The sequence below is a fragment of the Lepisma saccharinum genome, chromosome 2 (assembly GCF_977018435.1).
Source record: "Lepisma saccharinum chromosome 2, izLepSacc3.1, whole genome shotgun sequence".
Taxonomy (NCBI): Eukaryota; Metazoa; Arthropoda; class Insecta; order Zygentoma; family Lepismatidae; genus Lepisma; species Lepisma saccharinum.
Window position 1 is genome coordinate 95,225,524 of NC_139230.1, and position 25,452 is coordinate 95,250,975.

Here is a 25,452-nt window from a genome sequence, read left to right on the forward strand (position 1 = left end):
CTCAGCCAATGGAACACTTTTTTGGCAAATATTACGACATCGGCACAGCTAGGAAAACTTATGAAGTGGGAAATGGGAGTTATGATGCACGTAAGATCAAAGTAAACTTTTGCGGAAGTTTGGATGACAAATCATTAAGCGGGTTGATGATCTTTAGTTGGCCTATGTGGCTTTGATTATCTCCATTAGTTTTGCTTTTCTATGAAGTGTTACAGGGAACATAGAACACGTTTTGAATGAAAGCGGTTACCGGAAGTTGTCAGCTACAAGGCCAAGAGTTGCTCACTCACGGGAACCTGCTGAAATCTAGGTCAGAGCTGGACAGATGGTCGAGACTTCCAGGCACCACGCATCTGTATTTTGGAACATTCCTGTAACCTTATCTCTAATTTCTCAAGGTGGTGTATTTATTGATGAAAGTGCTTGACCTGCCATATACATAGACAAAGACTGCAAGTCCAGCACAGTCATTTCGAGTTGCACCCCCCCCCCCCCCATCCAGTTGTCAGCAACTCTTAGGACAAGGAAACAAGTCAAGGTTGATTTAAAAAAAAACATCCAAGCACGTTTGATCTTCTCTTCTCGCATGTCCAAGGGCAAACGAAATCACAATGGCAAAACAAGCCTAGTGTGTTGGGTAGCGCCTGTCAGGTGCTGGGTAACATTGGCATGCTTGGGGGAGGGGAGGACAGAGGTCAAGTGCGCTATTGGATATTACCGAAGCTTGGTGCGGTGTTGTCTATTTTTAGATCAGACCCACTTGCGAGCGATTGAGCGCTCGTGAAGGGAATGAGTGTGAATAAAATGAGTGCAAAAAACATATTTTTCGGCCGATTTCCTTCAATTTTTCAACTTTTTTCAAAATGTTTCATGGTTCCTTGGAAAAGGGTCATTACTTCAACGGGGTCGTTAAATCCTGGGTTATAGAATCGAGAGTTGACTACATTGTTAGTATTACTCCAAACACTCCAAGTATTATTACAAATCTAAGCAATTATAATCGAATAAAGTGAGAAGTTAACCGCATGTTTAGAAGTAACAAAAAAGAGATTACTTGAAAAGTAAAATTAGTGAAATTGAAACAAACTGCAAAAATAAGAATATCAGAGATTTATATAAACGTGTAAATGAATGTAGATAGGGATGGCAACCTAAAGTAAACCTGATAAAAGATAAAATGGCAGTTTTTTGGCTGACCCAAGCGATATATTAAATAATGGAAGAACTACCTTAATGACCTTTTAAATGTCCATGTAGGAGATAAATCAGAAGTAAATGAAGTACGCACAGCAGAACCTTTAGTTCCAGAACCTAACTTGACTGAAGTTAAAGATGCTATTAAAAGGCTAAAGAATAACAAAGCACCTGGCATTGATTTAATACCAACTGAGTTAATTAAATATGGTGGGAATTCGTTAATATGTCAAATTCATAAATTAATTTGTTTAATATAGAATAAAGAAGAAATCCCTCAACAGTGGAAAGAATCCATAATTGTTCCTGTGTTTAAAAAAGGTGATAAAATGAACTGCAATAATTACTGTGGTATTTCTCTACTCTCAACAACATATAAAATATTATCTAACATTCTTTTAGCAAGACTAATTCCATATGCTAATGAAATTATAGGTGATTATCAATGTGGATTGAAATGTAACAGATCAAATTTTTCACATCAGACAGACACATCAAAATGTCTTATCAGCTATTTATTGATTTTAGAAAAGCGTATGACTCAGTCAAAAAAGATAAATTATATAATGTGTTAGTCGAGTTTGGAATACCTAAGAAGCTTGTCAATATGATAAAAGTATGCACCAGTGAAACAGAAAGTAAAATTCGTGTGGGTATTAATATGTCTGACAAAATGTACAATTCATGATGGATTAAAAAAAAAGATAAAAAGATGCATTATCTCCATTGCTCTTTAATTTTGCCTTTGAATACGCTGTTAGGAAGGTAAAAGAAACTAACAAAGGACTAAAATTAAACTGTGTGACTCAGCTGTTAGCATATGCAGATGATGTAGATTTACTGGGGAATGATGTAAATACAATTAAGAATAATGCTAAAATATTTTTCAAAGCAGCTAAAGACTTAGGTTTGGAAGTTACTTGTTACTTGTTTGTTACTTTTCTCTTCATAAACTTTTGTCATCTCCTTTAATATCTAAGAAACTAAAAGTTGAAATATACAAAACAGTAATTTTGCCTGTAATATTATATGAATAACCATTATGGAAAACTGTGCGTTTACTCACTAAATATATAAAAAATAAAAATGTTAAAAAACTTACGTGAGTGAGTATAAAAGTTTTACAGACGACGTTTCACGAAGCTACGCTTCGCTTCTTCAGGTCACTTATCAGTATTTAAAATACTTCGTCAAGAACATAAGAAATCCAGGATTAGGTTAAAAGGGGTGATAGGATATGGAATTAAAAATACCTGAAGTTAAAAATGCCATGTAGGCTAAGAAATAAATCTAAAAGATTAGTGCCCGTACTACCATATTGAAGGAGTGGCTGTAGTAGCATACATGTGCTACATTCCTTCCAATGAAAACTCCACAGACTCAGAAGCAGCGCGGGTCACTTCCGGCGTGACATGGAATTTAACAGATTCACTCCTATTATTTCCCCATCGCTTAAACATGTGAATCCAGGCTTCGTTCAGGTTACCATCATCCCTGTTTAATTTTTTCCCTCTATCAACACAAATACTTGCGGCCTCGTGAACGTTCAAATCAGGTTGTTTATGTACCCTTTTTACAACTTCTCTTTTATCAACCTTATGGTTAAATTCTAAAATATGTTCAGAAAGCCCGGTTTTCGGAGATAGTTCCCTAATATCCTTGTCATGCTCGTCCCAACGGGTTCCCATGCTTCTTCCAGTTTGTCCAATATACGCTTTATTACAGGAACAGGTAATCTTATATACGCCCTTCTCGTCTCTGACATCTTTTCGCCCTTTTCCATCCTTTTTATATTCAGTAAAAAATTTCTCTATTTCGGGGAGCTCTCATTCCCCCTTTTATCCTGAAGCCTTTTAGAATTTTGTCAAACTTTTCGGATACCCCTTCTACATACGGGATGCCGACGTATTTGTATTCTATTTCCCCTACCTCGTTATTCTTACTTATCCCCTTCTTTCCACCTTCATTATTCAAGACTTTAAGTGCCCCCCTCTTTATTCTCCTCATTTCCTCTACTTTATAACCGTTTCTTAACCCCACCTTCATAATCCAATTTTCTTCTTTCTCCCTCTCCTCCCTACAATTACAAAGTCTCCCGGCCCGAATGTAGAAGTTCATATATAGATTCTTCTTAATTCTGTTTGAGTGTTCAGAATCTTGGTGGATAAATCTGTCCCCTGCTAACTTTTTGTGGTAAACCCCGGTTCGAACATTGCCATTAACCCGTTCAATCCTCAAGTCCAAGTAGTTGATTACTCCTTCATTTTCTACCTCACATGTGAATTTTAAAATAAAATTTAAATACTGATAAGTGACCTGAAGAAGCGAAGCGTAGCTTCGTGAAACGTCGTCTGTAAAACTTTTATACTCACTCACGTAAGTTTTTTAACATTTTTATTTTTTATAATATTATATGAATGCGAAACTTGACCCCATACATTGATAGAGGAACATAAATTGAGAGTATTGGAAAATAAGATTCTTAGGAAAATATTTGGGCCTACAGAGACAGGTGAGTGGAGAAGGTTACATAATTTAGAAGTACATAATTTGTATTCGTGTCCAAATATTATTAGAATGATTAAATCAAGAAGACTTAGATGGGCAGGCCATGTGGCACAAATGGGAGAGGAAAGAGGAGTTTACAGGATTCTTGTTGGGAAACCTGATGATGGTAAGTGACCAGTAGGTAGACCAAGATGAAGATGGAGGGATAATGTTGAGATGGACCTAAAGGAAATTGGTAGGGTTGAAAAAGAGTATATAGATCTTGCTCAGGATAGGGACAGATGGAAAACCTGTGTTGCTGCAGCCATGAACCTTCGGGTTTAAGAAGGCTAGAGAGTTAGTTAGTTACTATTACTCCTAAGTACTTGAATAGAGAATCTGATTCAAATGAATTGTTATCAATAATTAAATTTTGATTATTACCTAACACTTGGTTTTGGTCTGTAAGCATATATTTAGTTTTCTCTTTGCTAACTTCCAAACCTACATCCTTAGCTGCTTCTAAAAATATTTCAGCATTATTCTTATTTGTATTTGTATCATCCCTCTAGTAAGTCTGTATCATCTGCATATGCTAACATATGAGTCAGGCTGTTTAATTTTAATCCTTCATTAGTTTCTTTTACCTTCATAACAGCATATTCTAAGGCAGAATTAAAGAGCAATGGAGATAATGGATCTCCTTGTGTTAATCCATCATGAATTGTAAATTTGTCAGACATATTATTACCCACACGAATTTTACTTTCTGTTTCATTATTGTATACTTTTATCATATTAACAAGCTTCTTACTAATAGAAGCACAATTAGCGTATTACAATAATCTGTGGATAATTTTGAAAATGATGAAATAAAAATTTGGTTAGAGAATTAATATTTAGTTGTTATATATAACTATTATAGTTTGTTACAGTTCTCTTGAAATTTTGTTTTTAACAATTGTACCCAGCCAGTATTTTTCAGGAATTTTCAACCATTTAAAGTTGTTTGGAACCTACTTCAGGACTTTTTGAACCTAAAAATCCCAGGTCTAGTTATTACAGATGATGGGAGCAATTCCTTCCTTCCAATATAAACTTTTTAACTGTTGGCTGTTTCTGCTGTTTCTCTGTGTGTATATATGCCATTAACATACTGCCCTGTAAATAGCTTTTAATTGTTGCTTACTAGTAAGTTGTCACAGTTCTGTTCTCACATTTAAATAAAGTGTTATTGGACTAATCTAAACTCTATGAAGTTATATCAGCACATTCCCCCACCCCCTCCTTTCCTGATGTGATGCTCATGTAAGTAGAACATCTCAGATGTGGAAATTGCGATGAACCAAAATTTGGCTCTTCAGCACACTGCAATGAAATACTGTCATTGAATGGCAGGCTTCAAAGATCAAAACTTGTTTCAGCCATAATTTTCATTTATTTCAAGTTCTTTGTATGCCAGAAGTTATTTCTATTAGTCATTTTTGTCTGTAAGAATATATATAGATGTTAAGTGCGTCTTAAACATTTTTGCTAATGTTATAATTATTTTCCCTTTCATTACATTTGGACCTGGAATCATCAGGGTGAGGTAATGCAATATACTAATACATAACCTTTTCACTGCATGGTATGGGGAATTAAGTAGTTATGAGGTCTTGGAAACAGTTATTTTAACTACGCTTAGAAAATATTCCTGGCTTGCTTATGTTGGATTACTTGTAGAGATGCATTGCAATTGGTTATGGAAGAATTATAAGGGCATGCATGCATGTTTTTCTTTTATTGATGTTTCTTCCAATTAAGAAGGTAGCCTCAGGATTTGCATTCCTGGAAAATTTGGAATTAGTATGGAATTTCATCCCACAAGTGAAAGATCTGCCAATTGATTATAAATATTCTAGTTTGATATTTTCTTCTGTCTACACCTGCTTTTGTTATATCATTATATTCTATTTGTAGTAGCAAAATTGGTGTTGGTCATGGAGCAAAACTTCTGCTTTTTGTAAGAAGTATTGACATAATACTCCTTATTTAGGGGTTGTATTATTAGATTTGGTATTATGTTGTTGTATTATACTTATTAATGATAACTCGGTAATACTCAGTGGTGAACGATGAAACTTGGCTAAGCACACAGACTCCTCTCAGGTACAGGGGTAGTGTTAGGCAAAGACAATGCTTCACAGCACAGAGGAACAAAACCACAATATTGCAGTAGACAAAAGGAAAGGTTTTATTCTTTATTTATTGCAATTATAACGCAAATATACTTAGTATGAAGGTGAGGATTTTGCTTTTACGATGTCTTAACTCAACTAAAACACATAACCTCAATGCATGGCCATCAGCATGCCTATGATCACATAGGTTTATCTTGTGCCCCGATCTACCACACCAAGAGGTATGCAACAATAACTGAGCCAATGTTGCTTTTAGCCCTTTATTCCAAATTAATCTTTAGGCTAACTTTATTCCTTAACGTAGAATAATTGTAGTATTATGCATAGCATCCATGCATGGCTATCGGCATGCCTATGATCACATAGGTTTAGCTTGTGCCCCGAACTACCATACCAAGATGTATGCACAACACCGAGCAGTTCTTTTAAGTTAAAAATCTTCGATGATCTGTGGTGAATGTGTGTTATTTCTTATGCAATATCCTCGCTTTTATACTATTTCAAGATCACAGATCAAGTACAGATGACTCACTTGCTATTTACAGAAAGCTGCTACCAACAAAACTGACATCTACACAAGTTTAGAAATACAAACACATACCACTCTCAATTATAAAGATACATTGAATTACTCATAATAGAGCATAAAGTAAAATAAACAAAAGATATACATTATAAACAAGGTGCAATTTACATATAATAACACAAAATTTACGTGTTTTTTCACAAAATAATATATCAGTGACAGATTTTAAAGTTGTGAGGTCACAAAAATATTGATCATATCAGTATGTCACATGTGAAGGACTCAGTTTGTTTGAACATTATTACAATTAACTACACAATTTTATTTGAGACAGTGGATAGATAATTCTTTTAATTTAAAAACCCTTCCTATGTTAACTCTGGTTACTGATATCAATGTGTTGTGTATTAGAGAAAGTGTGAGTATCAATATGATATACAGAATGTGAGTGAATAAGTATGAGCATTAGATAGAGATTATTAGTATCTCAGTTATGATGCTTCTTGCATTTATGGTATTTTTTTTATCAAAAATATAGATAGACACAATATTTCACATGCAATACATTTTAAAATAAGTCTTCAAAGACCACACAGTAACTTTCTGAACCAAACTCATCTCCACCTCTCATCCCCATTTCTAACCCTTCCTTTTCCCCCCTCATAATTTTCAATGAGCCTGGTGAGAGAACCACATTTTCCCATGCTAACACTATCATTGTTCTGGGCCTGGCAACCTTGCAGGTCCAACACTTGATTTTCCATTATCTACATCTGAAGATGTGTTCCACAGCTGCAAAAATTTAAACTTTTTTACTGTCTGATGAGTGTTTCCTATTTCCTTTTCATTTTCACAATAGTGTTCCTTACTTTCATCCACTTACATAATATTTTTTGATAATGTTGTTTGAAATTCTTGTGTAATTATCAGTCAAATCATAAAGGTAAAGTTTCCCATGCATATATCACTGTGCCATGAACGCACATTCAGGGTAATCAAATCATACCATAGACAAAAATGCTTCCGCAAATAGTACTTACAAAATAAACTCTTGGATTCAGATTTAACAATCCACAGGAGATTGGTGTGTTCGCAGTTATGAAGCCTCAATACTGATCACTCTGTTGTAAAATATGTGTTATGCCTGCAGCACCACTTTTCCGTTAACCAAATCACTTGATCAATTTTCTTACGGGAATTTGGATTCCAATGGAAACAAATCTTGGAAATTTGGGTCGGCGTGTCGCAAATGTTTGAAAATATTCAATTCTGAGTTCTTCAAAACTAAATTGAATGGAAATTCATAAGAGTGGAAGAATACAACATTAAGAAAATATATATAATTAGTAAAATGTATGCAAAGTAATTATAATTAGCACATGGCAACTACATTAAACATAATTACAACCTTAGTGACAATGAAGTTCGACCAGTCACAAATATAGGAGTGTGTTGTGAAAGAAGGAGAACACATGCATATGCTGAACATATTTTATTCAGCAGGCTACACGGAACAAAGGAAAACATAAATTTCCGCTGCAACGCAGCAATGTATGGTGTCCACACAAAATAAAACATTTTCGTCCATCTACACGTGACATTGAAGTTCGACCACTGTTAGAGGGGATCCTGTTTACCATGGTGTGACGCCGTCCCGTCAGTGAATAACTGTGGCAATGCATCGGGGCATGCTGCGGACGAGTCGTTCAAGGTATTCCACATCGATGCGGTGCCATTCCTCCTGCAGGCAGGCGATAAGAGCAGCCACTGTCGTGGGTCCCCTCTGTTGCACACATCGCTTAAGAACACGCCACACATTCTCAATGGGCGAGAGGTCGGGACTCGATGGTGGCCATGGCAGAGTTCGCACGTGATGGCGAGTCAACCATTCTCTTGTCAGCCGCGCTGTATGAGGCCTGGCATTGTCGTGTTGAAAGATGAGACGCCGACTGTGGAACAGGTGCCTTCGCACTGTGGGAAGATGCCGCTCCTGTATGCGTGTATAGGCGTGTGCATTCACAATGCCCTCACAGACGTGTAGTGGGCCAACCCCAGATGACGTCATGCATACCCATACCATCACTGATGCAGGTTTCTGTACCCGACGTGCATAACATTTTGCTTCATTCTGTTCCTCCTTCCGACAAATGACTGTTTTCCGTATTTTCCCGTACACAACATTGAAAATGGATTCGTCCGTCCACAAAACCCTGTTCCACTGCCGAAATGTCCATCCCCGGTACATTCGTGCCCACCGTAGTCGATTGCCTTTGTTCAACATGGAAAGGGAGGGTTTACGTTTCGCCTTGTACACTCGGTAACCACATCGCTGTAGGTAACGGCGAATGGTTCTGGTTGACACTTCAATGTGAAAGCGTTCTCGAGTCCACAGTCGTAATTCGGCCACAGAAACATGATTGTTGGTCTGGATATAGCGCCTAAATATCCGTAGGTCACGCACGCTCAGCAGGCGTTTTCGACCGGGGGCCTTATCTGGCTTTGTAGTACCCGTATTTTGGTGGTGTTCGATGATGCAGTGGACAGTTGACTTGGGTAAGTTCAGTTGGCGCCCTATTTCCCGTTCACTGAGTCCATGCCGTTGCAACTCCACCACTCTTCTCCTCACGGTGTTGTCAATAGGTTTGCCCCTGGCCATGGTGATGATGCACTGCGGTTCCTCGGTGCACAGCATGCGCTTATATACGGCGGACTCCCTTATCGTGTCCGTGACGTCATGCTTCCGTCGAATGCGCCAGTATCTGGAATTTTCCGTATGGGTCGGGTGCCTGGTCGAAGTTCAATGTCACGCGTATTGTTCCCCGTTTTCGTTCTTTACGTGACCTTGGGTGCAACATGCTGGGATCACGATTCTTGCCTGCTCACATGCCTCCTCTTACACACATGCGTCACTTCTGCGGGTCACCCATTCCACCTCCTATGCCTCTGTGCATTTAATCACGTATTCCTTTCTGGTTGAACTTCATTGTCACCAAGGTTGTAGTAAACATTCCAACATTTTAGAGAACGACAAATCTGACACCAGTCATTGTAATGCAGAGGGGTTAATGAAGCAGATGAAAGGAATAAGCTGTAACCAGTAAAGATTTCAAAAAGTTTTACATTATCATAATTTACTAATTCTGATCATTCATGAAGTCGCCTGATATCTTAAAAATTTCATTTGTACTTGCAAATTCATTATTATTGTTGATCATTTGACTCCATGTACACAGAACAGTGGAGCAATTCTCAAAAATATGCTCACCAAGTTTAAACTCTCCCTTTTTTTGTATTTTCTCATTTTAATTAACAGATAAGTGGGAAAAAAAGAGGTTAATTATTATCAGATTAAAAGTAAGGTTTTTTTGCAGATTGAACAAGATAAACTTGAAATAATGTTAAAATAAATTGTAATTTGCAATTTTCATGATTGAAGGTGGTTTATTTATGAATACTGTTAGCCAACATTATTTTTCAATGCTGTATTTGCAACATTCAAGTACGCAAGTATTTAAAGTTAGAATTACGATACTATTGAATAAGAAATGATTACATAAAGAAAGGACATCGTATGTATCTATTTTTATGTTTTATAAACCACTACATAATTATTACAAATAATAAAAATGTAAGTGATCTTTATTCTTTTAATGTGGCATTTTGTCCGAGTCAGTACTTCCTCAAATAAACAACACATGGCTAGTTAACAAAGAATAAAGAATCGCACCCCAGAAAACAATAGATTTCAACTTGCTATGGAGTTTTTAGTACCCATGTTATTTTTCATTTTAAAAATTGTTGGAAATTCTTACGTATTACTTTTGATGGGACACTTTGACTGCCACATGGGCGACCTGAGCTAGATTCCCTGTGTGGGTGATCTTCTGTCAGATGAAAATTTTGTCAATAATAGAGAGCAAAATTTAAGGTGCAGCACCTTTCCAAAAATATAGCTGTTATCATACCGATCATTTAAGATATGTATTTTAGGACATGAAATCAAGTAAAATGAACACACTTTGTTGCACCTTTTTGCACATTTTTGTCAGATTAGCACATTTACCCCCTTTTTACCTCCCTCTTCAATGCTTCAGCACCTTTTTTCTTCCTTTTCTTTCCATGTTTTGTTATGAAATTGGACAAAACAATAAATGATTTTTTCTCTTCTTGAGGAGCTACATAAAATCCTATAGTCTCATATTGTAGAGCAGAACAAAAGCTATAAAATGGTATAATAATTGCAGACCCAATAGTTCCCAAGATAATGTAGCACAACCTGCAAGAGAAGACGCAAACCTCAACAAAACCTATTGCGCAGAACCATAGTTCCCTCTGTAGGCTGCACACATTATATATAGAAGGCACAGAAAAAAGCATAAAATAAAGACATTTTATCAGCACTTTTTTTGCACCTTTTCTAAAACATTTCCTGACCATAATTTTGCACCTTTAAAATCCTTTCATTGGTCATGAATGTCCCTGCACAAGCACCTCTGATGCTAACCTAGCTTCTCTTCACCCCTTGAAGGAAGGGGGTGATGGTGGTCAGAGCATGAGACTGGTCACAAGTGGGTTTCTATCTCCACACCTTCATGCATATATTTGAAACCATGGAAAATACCAAACATTGTACAATAAAGGTTTACTTACTTACACACATACACACCACACCACACCACTTCACCCCATAGGCTACATTGGAATAACACAGACCCTTTATATTGTTAATATATTTGTGTGTGCATATATGTTAATGGCGAGATTCATAATATGTTGACGTAGAGAAAACATCTGCTTGTATATCCTTGAATTTTTGGAAATTTCACCTTGAAAACTGGAAATTATACTTGAATTTTAACAAGGTCCTAGAGTGGCCACCCTGTAATCATTATATTGAAAAGAACAGTATTCATGATTTCAAGGTTTAAACTCTAACCAATACTCTGACATTGAAATCTTTCTAGTCTTGCTCCAAACTTACACACGTGAATTTGATTCCAGTCTTCTCTCTTCGTCAAATATGGTGACTCTCATATCTTATACTGCTGGTTTTAATTATATTATGTTCATTTGTGAAATGTATTATACTAGTAACTATATTTTCTTCCATTATAAGTTTAATCACGAATCTACAATATTTCTCTTTGATAAAGGCTCATACAAATGTGTTAGTCCATCTGGATTGCACGGGAAGTAAAGGATGTGTAAGCAATACCAGTTCTCTATCATGGACAGGAGAAGTGTCTGGAAAAAGTGCTGTTGTGAGTATATTAATATTTTCAAGCATTATTTTTTTAAGAATTACTTCCAATATGAAATGTAAGTAGAGCTGAGCCGATACCACCATTTGCAGATATCGATGCCAATACTGATACCATGACCGATACTGATACTTATATAATTCCAGTACAAAATAACAAAGGCTAGTTACCGAGTCATACTAACTCATCACATCACTAGGCACACTAAGAACAGTCATGGCAAGGAAATGTATGTCAAAGAAGTAAAAAATAGAATATTTATTGAATAAGGAAAAGAATGATGGTACATCCATTTGATGAAAAGTAAAGTTCCTGATAATACAACCTTTGGTCAATAAATACTGTGAAAGATTGAATGATTTATTTGCAGGAAAGGCGGTACATGTATTCAGGAATACAGCTTATTGTCCTTGAAAATAATTGCCACCAATGGTAATGTACTTATGAGAACGCATGTAGAGGTCTCACATACTTTGGGCGAAGGCAGCCTGTGGGATGCGGTTGAGTTCAGTATTCACATTGCGTTGGATGTCGGCAATGTCCGAAAACCGTTGTCCTTTTCAGTGTTTCTTCAAGTGAGGGAAAAGGAAATAATCGGCAATGGGCAGATCTGTTGAATAAGGGGGGTGATGGAGTACAACAACCCCCTTACATGCCAGGAACTGCTGCACAGTTATGGTGGTATGGGGGCGTGCATTATCCTGCAGCAGATACCAGGATCCATTTTCAGTATACTGGGAACGTACACGTCTGATCCTCTTCAGGATGCGATCCAAAATGTTCACGTATGTGGCCTCATTCAATGTCGTGCCTTCTGGCAGGTATCCTTTATGAATGATCCCTCCAGCATCAAAAAAGGTAATCAGCATTGTCTTGATGCGCAACTTCTCGCACCTAACCTTTTTGGATTTCGGTGACCCTGGGCCATGCCACTCCATGCTTTGCCTCTTCGATTCTGGGTTGTACTTCTGGAACCACGACTCATCGCCCATAACGAGCAATTCAGGAAAGGTGGGGTCACTATCCACCTTGTCGATAAAGTCTCCGTACGCCTCCATCCTGTCTTGTTTCTGATCAGGAGTCAAGTCGTAAGGCACTAACCGTGCACACAGTTTACGCTTACCCAACTTTTCGATTACAGTTGCATAAGCAGTCCCATTTGACAATCCTGTGGTCTCCACCAACATTTGAACCATCAGTCGACGATCTTCAGTCAAAAGTTGGCGAATTTTCTCGATCTTTTCATCGGTGCACAATGTCACATGCCTACCTGGCCGTTGCACGTCCTTCACGCTGTCCCGACCATCACAGAAGTGCTTGTACCACTTGTACACACATACACACACTTTTTCGATAAAGCACTGTTTCCGTACAACTGGAGCAGCATGTCGTGACGTTCCCTTGGCGGCATTTTCCCAAGTTTGAAGCAGAATTTCACGTTCGTACATTGCTGCATTTCACCCATAACAGCGTCGCTGCACTGCACCTTACTTCCACAATGCGTACACACAATCTGCACGTCTGGACAACCACACGGCTTCGCGAACGATGACTGACAGACCTAGGAGTTCACTGACCTGACTGTCAACCAGTAGTACCAACTACACCGCACACCAGCAATTCATTCACCATATTTCTTGATCAAAGGTTGTATTTTATGTACATTTTTGTAAGTAGTGGTGCACATAGATCTTTAGGGGGGCCTCTTCGATGGTGTCGCTGTCACCTTGTAATCAATGGATCGTGGGTTTGATACTCAGTGGAGGTACATAGTGGTTCGGGTGTCACTTTAAATTGTAGGTCCAGTCCCGATTAGCTTATCTTTCTTAGCACTGTAATTAAAAGCCGTATGTTCCCAATCTAATCTCGGCGGAAATTATTGATTGATTGCTTTATTTTACTTCGCTTTTTGTGCCAGTTTTGGCAAATTTGCGAAGATGGGGATGAGTGATGATGTGATGAAATTGATGAATGGACACTCACAAACATCCATGCCCAGGCCAGGATTCGAACTCTGGCGTTGTAGCATGATGTGCTAACCACTCCGCCATGGGTACTGGCTTTCGGCAGAAATAGCCATGATTGGCCGATACCGGCAGTCACACAAAAGACAGAAGTGAAGAGGATAAGTATAAATTGCTGATTCCCCTTCCCGCTTGAATGTAGATAATACAAAGCTAATTTCACAGTGACCTTCATCCCTCTTTTCCAAGAACTCCGCAACTACCTGACCTGGCATTAGTGCGGCAGGGGGTTAAAACATCCACCTATCTTAAGACCATGACCTTCTAGCAAGAATTAGCAATGAATGGTTTATATCCCACAGCATTAACTAAACAGTTACATGCCTTCATAGTCAGGTTTGGGTTCAGTTTTCACTTGCCCATGCCTTTGATCTTGCCATCTGCTTCACAGGAGGGTGGGGTTTTATCCAGTGTTTCTAGGAAAATCTATGGAACTTCCTGTGCTGGTCTCCCAATCTGTCACAAGGAAGGGTGAATGAACTTTTAAAGAGGACAAATGTTGAGACGAGCTGTTGCCTTTGCCCACTCTTCTAGCCACTGAAAATCTTTGGTATCGGTAAAAGAAAATCAACTGATACTCACCGATGCTGATACCGCTGGTTATCGGCTCAGCCCTAAATATAAGTTGATATTTTATTTAAGAAATAATTGAAATCATATTAAGAATTGATTGGTTTTATACTGTAACCTGCATCCTACTATCATTGCGTAGATGGTTTTGTAGATGTATTTGTACACTTGCAAGAGAATTTGGAATATATACCATATTTACACGTATATAATGCACACTAGGGTGTTTCATTTTGTAAGGCAAAAAATAAAATGTAAAATTTTTGCAGACTTTGCTTACGCCCCGAGTCTCAGTGATGTAAAAGATATATATGCCAAATTTCAAGAAAATTGGATAATATTTAGAGGTTGCACACTTTGATCAGTTTTGTAAAAGTAGGCAAAAAATACGATTTTTCACTGTTAATTACTTTTATTGGGAAAACTAGAAATCACAAACTTAAAATAATATTAAAACTAGACACTAAGATTAATAGGTAGTATGATAGACAAAACATGTGTTATATTATTCAACTTTGAACGATGCAATCCCTTCTTTTGTTCTCTTGGTGACGACTTTTCTGTGATGCTCGACTACCCTCAACAAGAATTGTTTTTCTTGTTCGTCCCTGACCGATTCGTTAAACTTTTTTATCAGAGCAATTCCTCTTTCTGCGGTATCATTGACCACCTTAAGAGCGTTCACATGGCTTCTTAGAGAATCACTGCAGTATTCTGTCACGTCGTGGATCCCAAACAATTTAAAGAACGTCTTTGTTTTATTAGTAACGAAATGGTTCAGGTCTTTTCCTTCAAAAATTAGGTTTTTACCCTCTAATCGTTTCATTTCCTTTTTCTTTGCAGGTTTGGTTTCTAAATTTTTAGTCATATTTTCCTTATCAGCCTGAGTAATACGTTCGTCCAAAAAAAGCCAATCCTACGTTTGTTTCTGACAGATACCAAAGGTGTCTCTTAGCAACTGTGAGAGCACTTTCTTTGACGTCTGCATCTGGGTAAGTGCTCAGAAGCTGTAGCATATCCAAATCATTCTTTGGAGCCCATCGACTTACAATTGCCTCGTGCCAAAAGCGAACATATGTGAGGCTGACAAAATGAGCAACCCGTTTCATTCCTTTCAATTCTCGTTGAGGAATATTCGACTGTTTAGTGAACAGGACAATTTTAAGTGCGTATATTGCCTTTGCCATCCACCTTGCTTGATGCCGAGCCCCCGGAATCCTGAAACTGAAGTCGTTTTGAGACCAACCTCCTAGGTTCAGGAGTGAGAGTTGTAATAACTCTTTGTAGTCTTCTCTTGGATGACTTCCGTCTTTTAGGACATTTTGGATGTAGTTAACCATTTTCACTCGTTGTTCTTCTAGAAAGCCTTGAACGTGACTTTCTTCATCCAGCATTGTCGTATATGACTTCTTATCAAGTGAAGCCCACAGACTTTGGAACTTCCGAAAAATCTGGATGTCAGGACCACTTGATGGTACGCCACAACACTCCTCAAACACTCCTTTCAATATTAGTTCATGGGTGTGATGACGGCAAGCCAACCACAACAATGTTAGTCCGAATTCCCTTTCAATTCTGGTACATGCCCCTTGGATCAGTCCTGTATTAGATACTGTAGTATCAAAACACATACCGATGATATTGTCACGCAGCCCAAATTGGTCCACTTCCCGAATAACTACTTCAGCCATCTGATCACCGGTGCTTTTCAGGGCAACAGGTATGCCAAGAAAATGCTCAAAATCTTTGCCAGTCACTAGAACTGCAACTCTATCTTCCAACGTTTTGACACTCCCATGGGCAACTGAGGGCAACAGTTTACTATCCCAATGCAAGACCAAATGAGGAGGATTTTCAAAGAGTAACTCTTCGATTTTCTTTTACTTTTATTGATCGCCCGAGCTCTGTAAACTGTAGCTGTAGATACGGAAATTTTTGAAACATCGTGACCGAGGCTCTTTGCAGTTGCTATAAATGAAGTACTTGCTTGTCGAATAAAGAGCTGTTCTCGATCCCAAGTAGACGTGAGTGTCTGATCAAGAGGTTTTAATCTAGGACTTGAACGTAATTTTTTCGTTGCTGGAGGCGAAAACTCTGCCTCTTCGTCACTAGGTGCTGATGATGATGGAGATGAGTCTTCAAGTATAACTGTCTTATTAATTTCAGCGATAGCTTTGTAATGTTTATTCTTATATGAATCATTTTTGTCTTCTTTTGTACACTTAGTTCTTATTTTCGAGGCGAACACCTTGTCTACTCCACTCATTGACGAACCCATACGATCTTTTCTTTGTGACCTAAGAAATTCTTTATGTTCTTGTGATATGCTAGTCATGTCCATCACATTTTGCCGGGAAATGTCAAATAACTCGACTAGATCACCTTTCCAAATCTGCCGTTTCACATTTGCTTTGTCCGTGTTTCTCGATTTCTCTTTACCCAGATTTTGGTATTCTTTGTACAGCTTCTGTATACCAGCACGGATATTCTCCTCCGTCTTAACAGGGATATTTGCTTTCCTCCACACTTCCTGTAGTTTAGTACTGGTAGATTTAGCAGCATCCGAAAGTGTTTCTTTCATTTCCTTGTGATGGTAAATAAAAACTAAAAGTACTTGTTCCTTTGAAGGGATCCGAGCTCCTAAAAACTCACCACGAGGCACCTTTTCTAGCAGCCAAATTCCTCTTTTGGTTCCCATTTTAAAGTTCAATACCTATTAAAAGATGAAAGAAATACATGAGAAGCCCATTAGTACAAAGCACTTCAATATTTGAAATTTCACTAGTTTCAGATAAAAGTGAACAATGTGTGCAACCCCTAAATATTAACCAATCTTCTTGAAATTTGTCTTATATATCTTTTACATCACTGAGACTAGGGGCGTAAGCAAAGTCATATGAAAATCACATCTTTGGAAAAATGAAACACCCTAATGCACACCCTGGTTTTTGATCTGGAAAAGTGAAAAAATGTATCTTGTATATATTGTGCAGTATAATACAGGTTCAAGAAATGGCTTTCTTAGTTGTAGGTCGTAAAGCTGTTGCTATGCCGATCAAAAGTGAATGACATCCTACTTATTTAATGAGTCACCTGTTGCTATTTGGACCAAAAGGAGAATATCCTCTTGTGTAAACAATAAGTCACCAACCCATGCCACCTTCCCCCTCTCCTTCCTCTATGATAGCTTCCCAAAGCTTTCAGTCTGTAACCACGTTATTTATTCTGTAATAGTAGAAAGCAAGATCAAAATTACATTACGTATTTGCAGAGCTCAGGAAGTTATTTTCTATTATTTCTCACCCAACAAATATCGGTGATCTGCATCAAATATGCAAAGGTGCATGCTTGAATTCCGCCAGAACAGCACTGCTTTTTCTGGTGTTGCAGAACATTACATTACAAATTGAAAAATCGTGGAAAAGGCCTTCAAAATTTTATATGTGGTTTTGCTAATTTCCTCTTTACTTTTTCTAAAAAAAACTTCAAAATGTAAATATTTTCCATGACTAATGTAACATTTATAAGAGGCACATTCAGGACCCTCAAACTAGCAGTTAACAGCACAAGATTTCTTCCATTAAGACATTTACGCACTCCATATGTGTTACATTATTTGGCCAGTAATACATTTTAATTTTTATTTTCTTTTTCCTTATCTTTTCTTTCATCCAAAGTACCATAGAAACCAGAACATTCCTTCATTTTGTGACAAGCTTATTTCAATCACATTGCACGTTAGTGTTGCCGTCTTGAATGGAATACTGTTGCCATATTCAGAAACTGCATAATTTAAGCTTTACAATGATATATAACATGAAAAATCAGTGCAAGTTTCAAAAAATCATGGAATTGCCCTGTACGGTTTCATCTTGGGTGTCCAAATTATTCCGTGTATATTATGCACCACAGTTTTTGGGAGCAAAGATTTTTGAAAAAAGTTCACATTATACATGAGTAAATACGATATACTCACTCATAAGGTTGGGATTTTGATGCATTTGCATCTCTTTTGTGGAAAGTCTCATACATTTCTCAGTTAGATATTTGGGTTTCATTGCAAAAGGAGGTAAACAAAGCATCTTGAATGGTATATTTATTGCATTACATAAAATTTTGCAGAATATTGCATTTTTAAGGAGTTTCTTGGCATTTTAGTGTGAAAGTCCAGTGTGGAATGAGAATTAACCTGCCCAAATCTGTTCAAACTTGACTCAAAACACCAGTTTGATCTGAAGCCAATTTTTCAGAAGTAAGCTTTAATCTCCCAAAACTAGATCATGTGTAGATTCCCAGAATGTACAAGGAATTGCATGGTGCACTGAGCCCAGTGTTATGACTTGTATGGTTTAGTAGATGATGCAACAACATAACTGTCACAAAATGTGGCTGTAGTGGGGAACTGGAGGGTGAAGTTCAGAAATATCTGGTATCATTATTTCCTGCCCTCTTGCAACCCCTTCCTTGGTTAAATAGGAGCGAGGCAACAGATGCACAGTTAGTTGTTAACAGCGTATTGTGTTTATGAATTTCCATTCTGCTGTGTTCAGTTATGAAGTCATGCCAGAAGTAAAAACAAGTGCTATGCAACAATGAAAGCAATATGTTTCTCAATGTGGAAGAAAAGTTTTCACCATGAATGGAAATATATTATATTGCAAGATATGCGAAGTGAGAGTTGGGACTGAACTAAAGTTTTCTGTGGATTAACATGTGAATAGAGACAAGCACAAAGAAGGACTGCTGTGCCTTCAAGGTAAAAATCAAAGATTAATATAAATGTTACTCACTTTGACATATTGTGTATTTATTAACATCAAGCTTCTTCATGAGTATTGAAGAATATTAAAACTTATGTTGTCATTTTATGGTTAAAAGGTAAAAATTTGTAAAAAGGGTGTGTTAAAAATAGGAAAAGGTTGCCCTGTCAAGACGTTTCCTTCTTCCTGTTTGACTGGCAACTCGTCTACAGTCAATATGACTGTCATTGTGTTAGTTGGCTGAAGATGGCAGCACTTGCTGGTAAGGGTTTGTTTATGAAGAAGAAGTTGGCATTTGTTTTTTTCTTGATTGATATGTTTCCAATAATGGATTGCCTGCCATAGGTAATTAATTAATCTTTCTATAATATGGTTGACTCCATTTTCTTCTTACTGTATTATCATTCTAGAATCACACACTTTCCTTGTTTTCTCATCGTGTATTATTCTTTTTACTTACACTTTTCCCATCCTAATTCCAGTGGCCGGGTTTTCATCCTTTGCATCCCATGTACATTTTTCAACTTTGTTTTTGATAGTTCGTAATCTTTCTCCTATATGTGTAAGGTTACCAGACACATCCTCTTTTACCAGGACATCAAGCTTCTTCCAGACACATCCTCTTTTACCAGGACATGTCCTCTTTTTCGGGTCCCAAAAATGGTCTGGGTGGGTTTTTAGGAAAATTGGTAAATGTCCCTTTTTGGGGGGGGGGGTGTATAGACAGTGGAAGGATTAATCTTTTGGGTGGTCCTGAGGGGGTGTGATGTTGAAAATAAAGAAAGTATGAAATATGCATTCATGTTTTAGCAGAGGTGCAACCACAATTTTTTGTCTTGGTGGGGGAGGGGGGCAAGTACCAGGATAAAAGTGCCAATAATAATAATAATAATGACATTATTATTAGTAGTAAAGATGTTATTGCACTTGTAAATCACACAAAAAGGGGACACATATGCAACATGGAGCAATGTAAAAAATAAGAAAATACATATGCAACATGTTAACACTAAATTGTGTATGTATTCAAAGTTTCTTTAATACATGCCAGCCCCTGTGGCAGAGTGGTTAGCACATCACACTACAATGCCAGGGGTCCCGGGTTCGAATCCTGGTCTGGGCATGGATATTTGTGAGTGTCCATTCATCATATCATCACTCATCCCCATCTTTGTAAATTAGCCAAAAGTGGCACAAAAAGCGAAGTAATATAAAGCAAATCAAATAAAAAAAATCAAATCTTTAATACATATATATATATATATATATATATAACATATTATTTAAGTGCATTACATAATCAGTTCATCCGCCTCATAACAAACCAACAACAAAAATTATATAAATATCTCAAGTGTGCACGCTCCTTTTGATCCAAAGAATTGTTCTTGTATTTAAGACCAAACTGCTTAGCAGCTTAACAGTCGGAAGTACATAGTCTTACTTCTCTCTCTGGTAATTTACAATGCATTACAGAAAAGAATGATATTGCTCGCAAGAAAATTTTTAGAACCAAATTATTGCAAACTGAAAACAATATTAATTTAATAGGGCACCACATTCTCTCTCTTATAACATTTTAATTTAGATTGTTCACAGCCCCCTAGCTACGGCTCTGAACTTTTACAAATTTACAAAAAAAAAATTTGCAAAATGTATTTTTATTTGCATAAAATTTGAAATTGAGGATGGCAATTGCCTCTCTGCCCCCCCCCCCTTTGCGTGTGCCCTTGGCTGTCTGGAAGAAAAATAAAGAAATACATGAAAACTAATTCCATCTCGAGTATAATTTTGTCCTGCTACTCTTAGATTCTACTAGCCTTGCTTTTTTTTTTAATTTGTTTGCCCCCTTTCCCCCCATAGAATTGATTTCTGACCAAGGTTCGGTGGGGGAGGGGGGTAATGACTCCCTGTGGTTGTGCCACTGGATATCTTCCATCTGCCCCAGATGCTGCGGTGTCAGGACAAGACGTGAAGTGCACGGCAACTTCATATTTGTTAAAATCCCCTTCTGCTGCACTATCCCCATCGCGAACTTTGATCTTCTCAACAAAGTCTGAAATGGTATTTTACTAAACATGTTACATGGAATATATAGAATGTACTAACAGGTAAACTACCCATCATGATACAACTCGGTTAAATAATTTCCCGAGCACAACCTGATGATACCTTGAAAGCACCTGAATTTTTTGTTCCAGTGTTACTTGGAGAAAAGAGGAACAACAAATAGGCAGACAATAAAACCGTTTAACAACAATGCCAAAAACAGAACTCACTCTGTAGGCAAATATTGAAAATCAGAAACAGACCACTTAAAACAAAGGAAGAAACAATTCTTAACAACAATACTGACAAAAGACAAGACAATGGCCTCTGATCTTTTTAGAGTGCCGACAGTACAGGAAAATTTATGCAGCTTTTCTTTCAATGCTTGGCTGTTCTATACAATAACAGTGGTTTCACTCAATACCTAACATTCGGGCACTCAATGTGACCATGCCATATGACACTGTAAGAGTTACTGTTTTCAACATTGGTTTTGAATAGAGGGTGTGGAAGAAAATTGGTGGTGTGCAAGCACTCCTTCATGCCCCCCCTCCCCCCTCGGTGCTGCCCCTGGGTATAGACAACTGCTTCAAATTCAAGATTAGCAACAAAATGTTATACTTGTATAAGTGTTAATGTTGTTTCTGTGTTCAATTTCAAACTAAGGAAATACAACACTCTCAGTTGCAAGTACAAAGACAAGAAACTTTTCTGCCAACAAAGAAAAATTGTTGGATGTTTGTGTGTCTTCTGTTGTCACGACCGCGCTGCGTGACGTTTTGATTTCAAAGCATTTGCGACATTACCAACATCTCACAGTAAGCTGCAAGTTTCTAACAATAGATAAGAATATATGAGATCCTGCGGCTTCATTTGATTTGAGTTTCATGACACCAGAATTCAGAAATAATCAGTAATTTTTAACTACTACTCTTAGTTGTTACATGGTAGTGGAGAAGTAAAGTTGTGTCAATCAGCGATCTGATAAACCTTGCTGAAATGCAAGTGTGTTTGTAGTGACGACTTAGAAAAAACAGTTTCCTGACTTTAGGCCTAGAAGATACAATTCGAGGCAGAATGTCTTTTCATCCACCATACACATTTGTTTCAGTTTCTAATAATAAAGGTATTTCAGTATATCAGCATAGTCTAAATACATTGACATTTCTTTATTATCTGCCTAACTAACTCATTGGCATTAACCCCTTAAGTGGGGAATTAACTAACTCATTGGCATTAACCCCTTAAGTGGGGAATTTGTTGAACAAGTCGCTACTGGAAAATGTAGGTTTTTTCGTCAAGTTAAGGAACCCAAAATATATATATACCGGGTGAGTTTTTTAGCTTGACACAACGAAATATCTCTAAAAGTGCGCATCTGATCAAAAAAAAGTTTTGAATGAAATTTGTTCGTCACGAAGGGGCTCATCCAATAATGCCAAACTCCACGGCCCACCTTCTGGGGGTGGGGCAAGGGGCAACTTTAAAATCTCAAGTGGGAACCCCCATTATGTATTGCAGATTCGGATTCTCCACACAAAAATACATAGGTTTTGTCTTAAACTTGTTTGTGGATTTGTGATAGATGTAGATGCCGCTGTAATCGCAAAAATTTGCGGAAATTGTAAAAAATGCACTTTTAATTGCAAAATGACGTGAGGCATCATTGGATGAGCACCTTCGAGAGGATCAAATTTCATTTAGAACTTTTTTTTGATCAGATGCGTACTTTTCAAGATATTTCGTTGTGTTAAGCTAAAAAATAATGGCACCCACAGACTAAAGAAACATATAGAGGACATCAAAACAAAACTTTTCTTATTAAACTTTTTTCTCGTTGGTGCATCGTTTCAGCACTACAGTCATTCAAAAAGATTTGTTTTGCCACCTGAATGCTGGCAATCCAACACAACATTTGATCGTATTTGTGATGTCATTTCCTTTTCTGAAGCGGTGTGTGCCAGGAACACACATATTTTGTGAAAATGGCATGGCTACAAGCTGCCACATTATAAACAATGCGAGAAAACACATTCCATGACCCAACGGGAAGTGAATGTGTTGGGCTTCTGGCTGGTAGGCTGTGTTGCCGTGGATGTTTGGTCTACTGGACACATTCCTCGCTTCGTTTTACAGCTCATAATGTAGTCGGTAGTCTGACATTTTTCACAAAATTTGTGTGAAAATTTTGGAAAACTTGGAACACTGCCATGTGCTGTTTCACTGCAGGAAATGACATCACAGGTGCGAGACTAGAAATATCTTTCCTGACAAGCCCAGAGTTGTTTTCAAACATTCCCCCAACCTCCAAAACATCCTGGTCCACCACACCCCGATCCACCAACACCTCAGTATGCTCAATCTCCCTGTCTTTTTTTCTACTCTTGAAGATGTGGTAGCCGCCGTGAAAATTTGAAGTATTCCTGTGTTTGGTGAGTGTTTCCTCTCTCCTTTTTCACTTTATATACCATGCGTCAATTTCCTTGCGAGGCCGAGAAATCAGGAGATGTGTGGTGGGTGGCGCTAGCGCAGATGCCGACATTTTTGACCAGTAACGTCCCGCTTATATTTATGGACATATCTTTAGCATGCAGATATTTATATTAATATTGCAAAATGAGCACTAACCTGTGTTATATGAGTTGTTCAAAGTGATGTCCACCTATATTCACACATTCCTGGCATCGTTTGCTGAAATTTTGATTCACACGCAAAATTTCTTCTTCCGTAATTCTTCCAAGTTCTGCCCTTATATTGTCTTTTAGTTTGACAATACTATGAGGGTCATTTTGGACTCTATTTTTTAATGTTCCCCACAAATAGTAATCACACATTTTAAGATCTGGCATTCTAACATGTTGTGTTGTTCTAACGTGAACCAGAACCATCTTTCTCCTAACACTGATGATGCAGCGATAAAGTCTGTGAAAATTAGAATTTTTTCACTGTCTGGTGAGTGTTTCCTTTCTCCTTCTTTGCTTCTGTGTGTGTGTGTGTGTGTGTGTGCATATTTCGCGACATATGTCGCATTATCAACGGAGAAGAAAGAGAAATTCATGTATCCTCCTCAGTTCCACGGTCCCCTACAGGGGACATAAAAGTGTACTTTATTAAAAACAAATTTAGTTGAATATCTACTTAGATGGCAACTCCTAGATTTGTTTAGAGCGACTCCTGATAGATGTCAGCATGTTTCAAATCAAACTCCCCTTACGTTCCGTTACATATATGATTTATACAGTTCATTCAAGATGGCTGATGAAAAGAGAGGAAGATTGTCTGCATCTTTCCCACGTGAGTATAATTTTTTCCTTGGTATTTTTTATGCTTGTTGTTTCTTTGATTGATGGTTAACAGTTAAATGTCAATAAATCGAATTTTAATGTTATATTTCATTAAATACAATTTGGTTTCCATTGGCAGCATGAGAAATATGCATGTCCCCTGTAGGGGACCTCAGGACACAATGAATACTTTTATGCTGGAATTAAAAATATATTTTCAATTGAAAATGGATGTGTTTCAGCTCATTTTCTGTCATTCTTGTACACATAATTTACATTTCATACACAATTAATTATATACCTTCGAAAAATAACTTTGTAAATTTCATTGTTGCCATATTTTATTTCAATTGCACAATTTTATGCCTAATGACATATGATGGAAGTTTTTTGTATATATTTTATGTGTTTTTCTAAATTTTGATTATTATAATTATTTGTGCCTTAGTGGATCAAGAGGGACGGTAAGCTACAATACAGTATTGTTAGACTATGTCTCTTCTATTTCCATCACAATGGCATTGTATGAAAAAAATATCTTTGGTAATGGCATCCACCACAAAGGTATATGAAGTCACAAAATGTAATGTTCAATAACCACTAACAGCACGTACTATCCATGTAAATATTTGGTTTGAACTATATATTTTTGTATTGTAGCCCATTTTACGTCACCTTGTACCTTGTTAGGTTTATTTTGAAAATAAGAGTGGTTAATTGTTATATGAAGTAAATCAGAGAGAAAACCCAAAATATACTAATGTCTTGCAAAAATGTTACGAAATCAAGATTATATGGCTACCACCCAGCAGTCTTGCTAACTGTATTTTAATGTTTGTGCCTTTATATTTATGTACAGTGGGGGATGAAAATATATCAAGTATTATGAGATATAAATCAATTTTTTATTACTTTTTCAGATTCTCAAGAATTTAAGGACTTTGTGCTGGCTGAGCTTGATGGTGATATCAGTGACATGGATCTTTCTGATGATGACAAGGATGCTGATCCAGACTTCAATGTGAATTTGAACTATGAGAATATTGAAGACAGTGATGGTGAGTGCTCACTTCTTGAAGAACATGTGACAGTTTGTGATTCAAATGAATGTGTT

General features: G+C 37.3%; 1 protein-coding gene across 4 annotated transcripts in view; it reads left to right on the forward strand.

Annotated features, from left to right (window-relative positions):
- Nucleotides 1–25,452, forward strand: part of LOC145984101 (EF-hand calcium-binding domain-containing protein 7-like) — a 184,667-nt gene that overhangs the window by 140,652 nt on the left and 18,563 nt on the right. For all 4 annotated transcript variants that reach the window (XM_083117517.1, XM_083117518.1, XM_083117519.1 and 1 more), the window contains exon 11: nucleotides 11,544–11,651. In XM_083117517.1, the coding sequence (XP_082973643.1) occupies nucleotides 11,544–11,651 (108 nt within the window). The remainder of the gene's footprint in view (nucleotides 1–11,543; nucleotides 11,652–25,452) is intronic.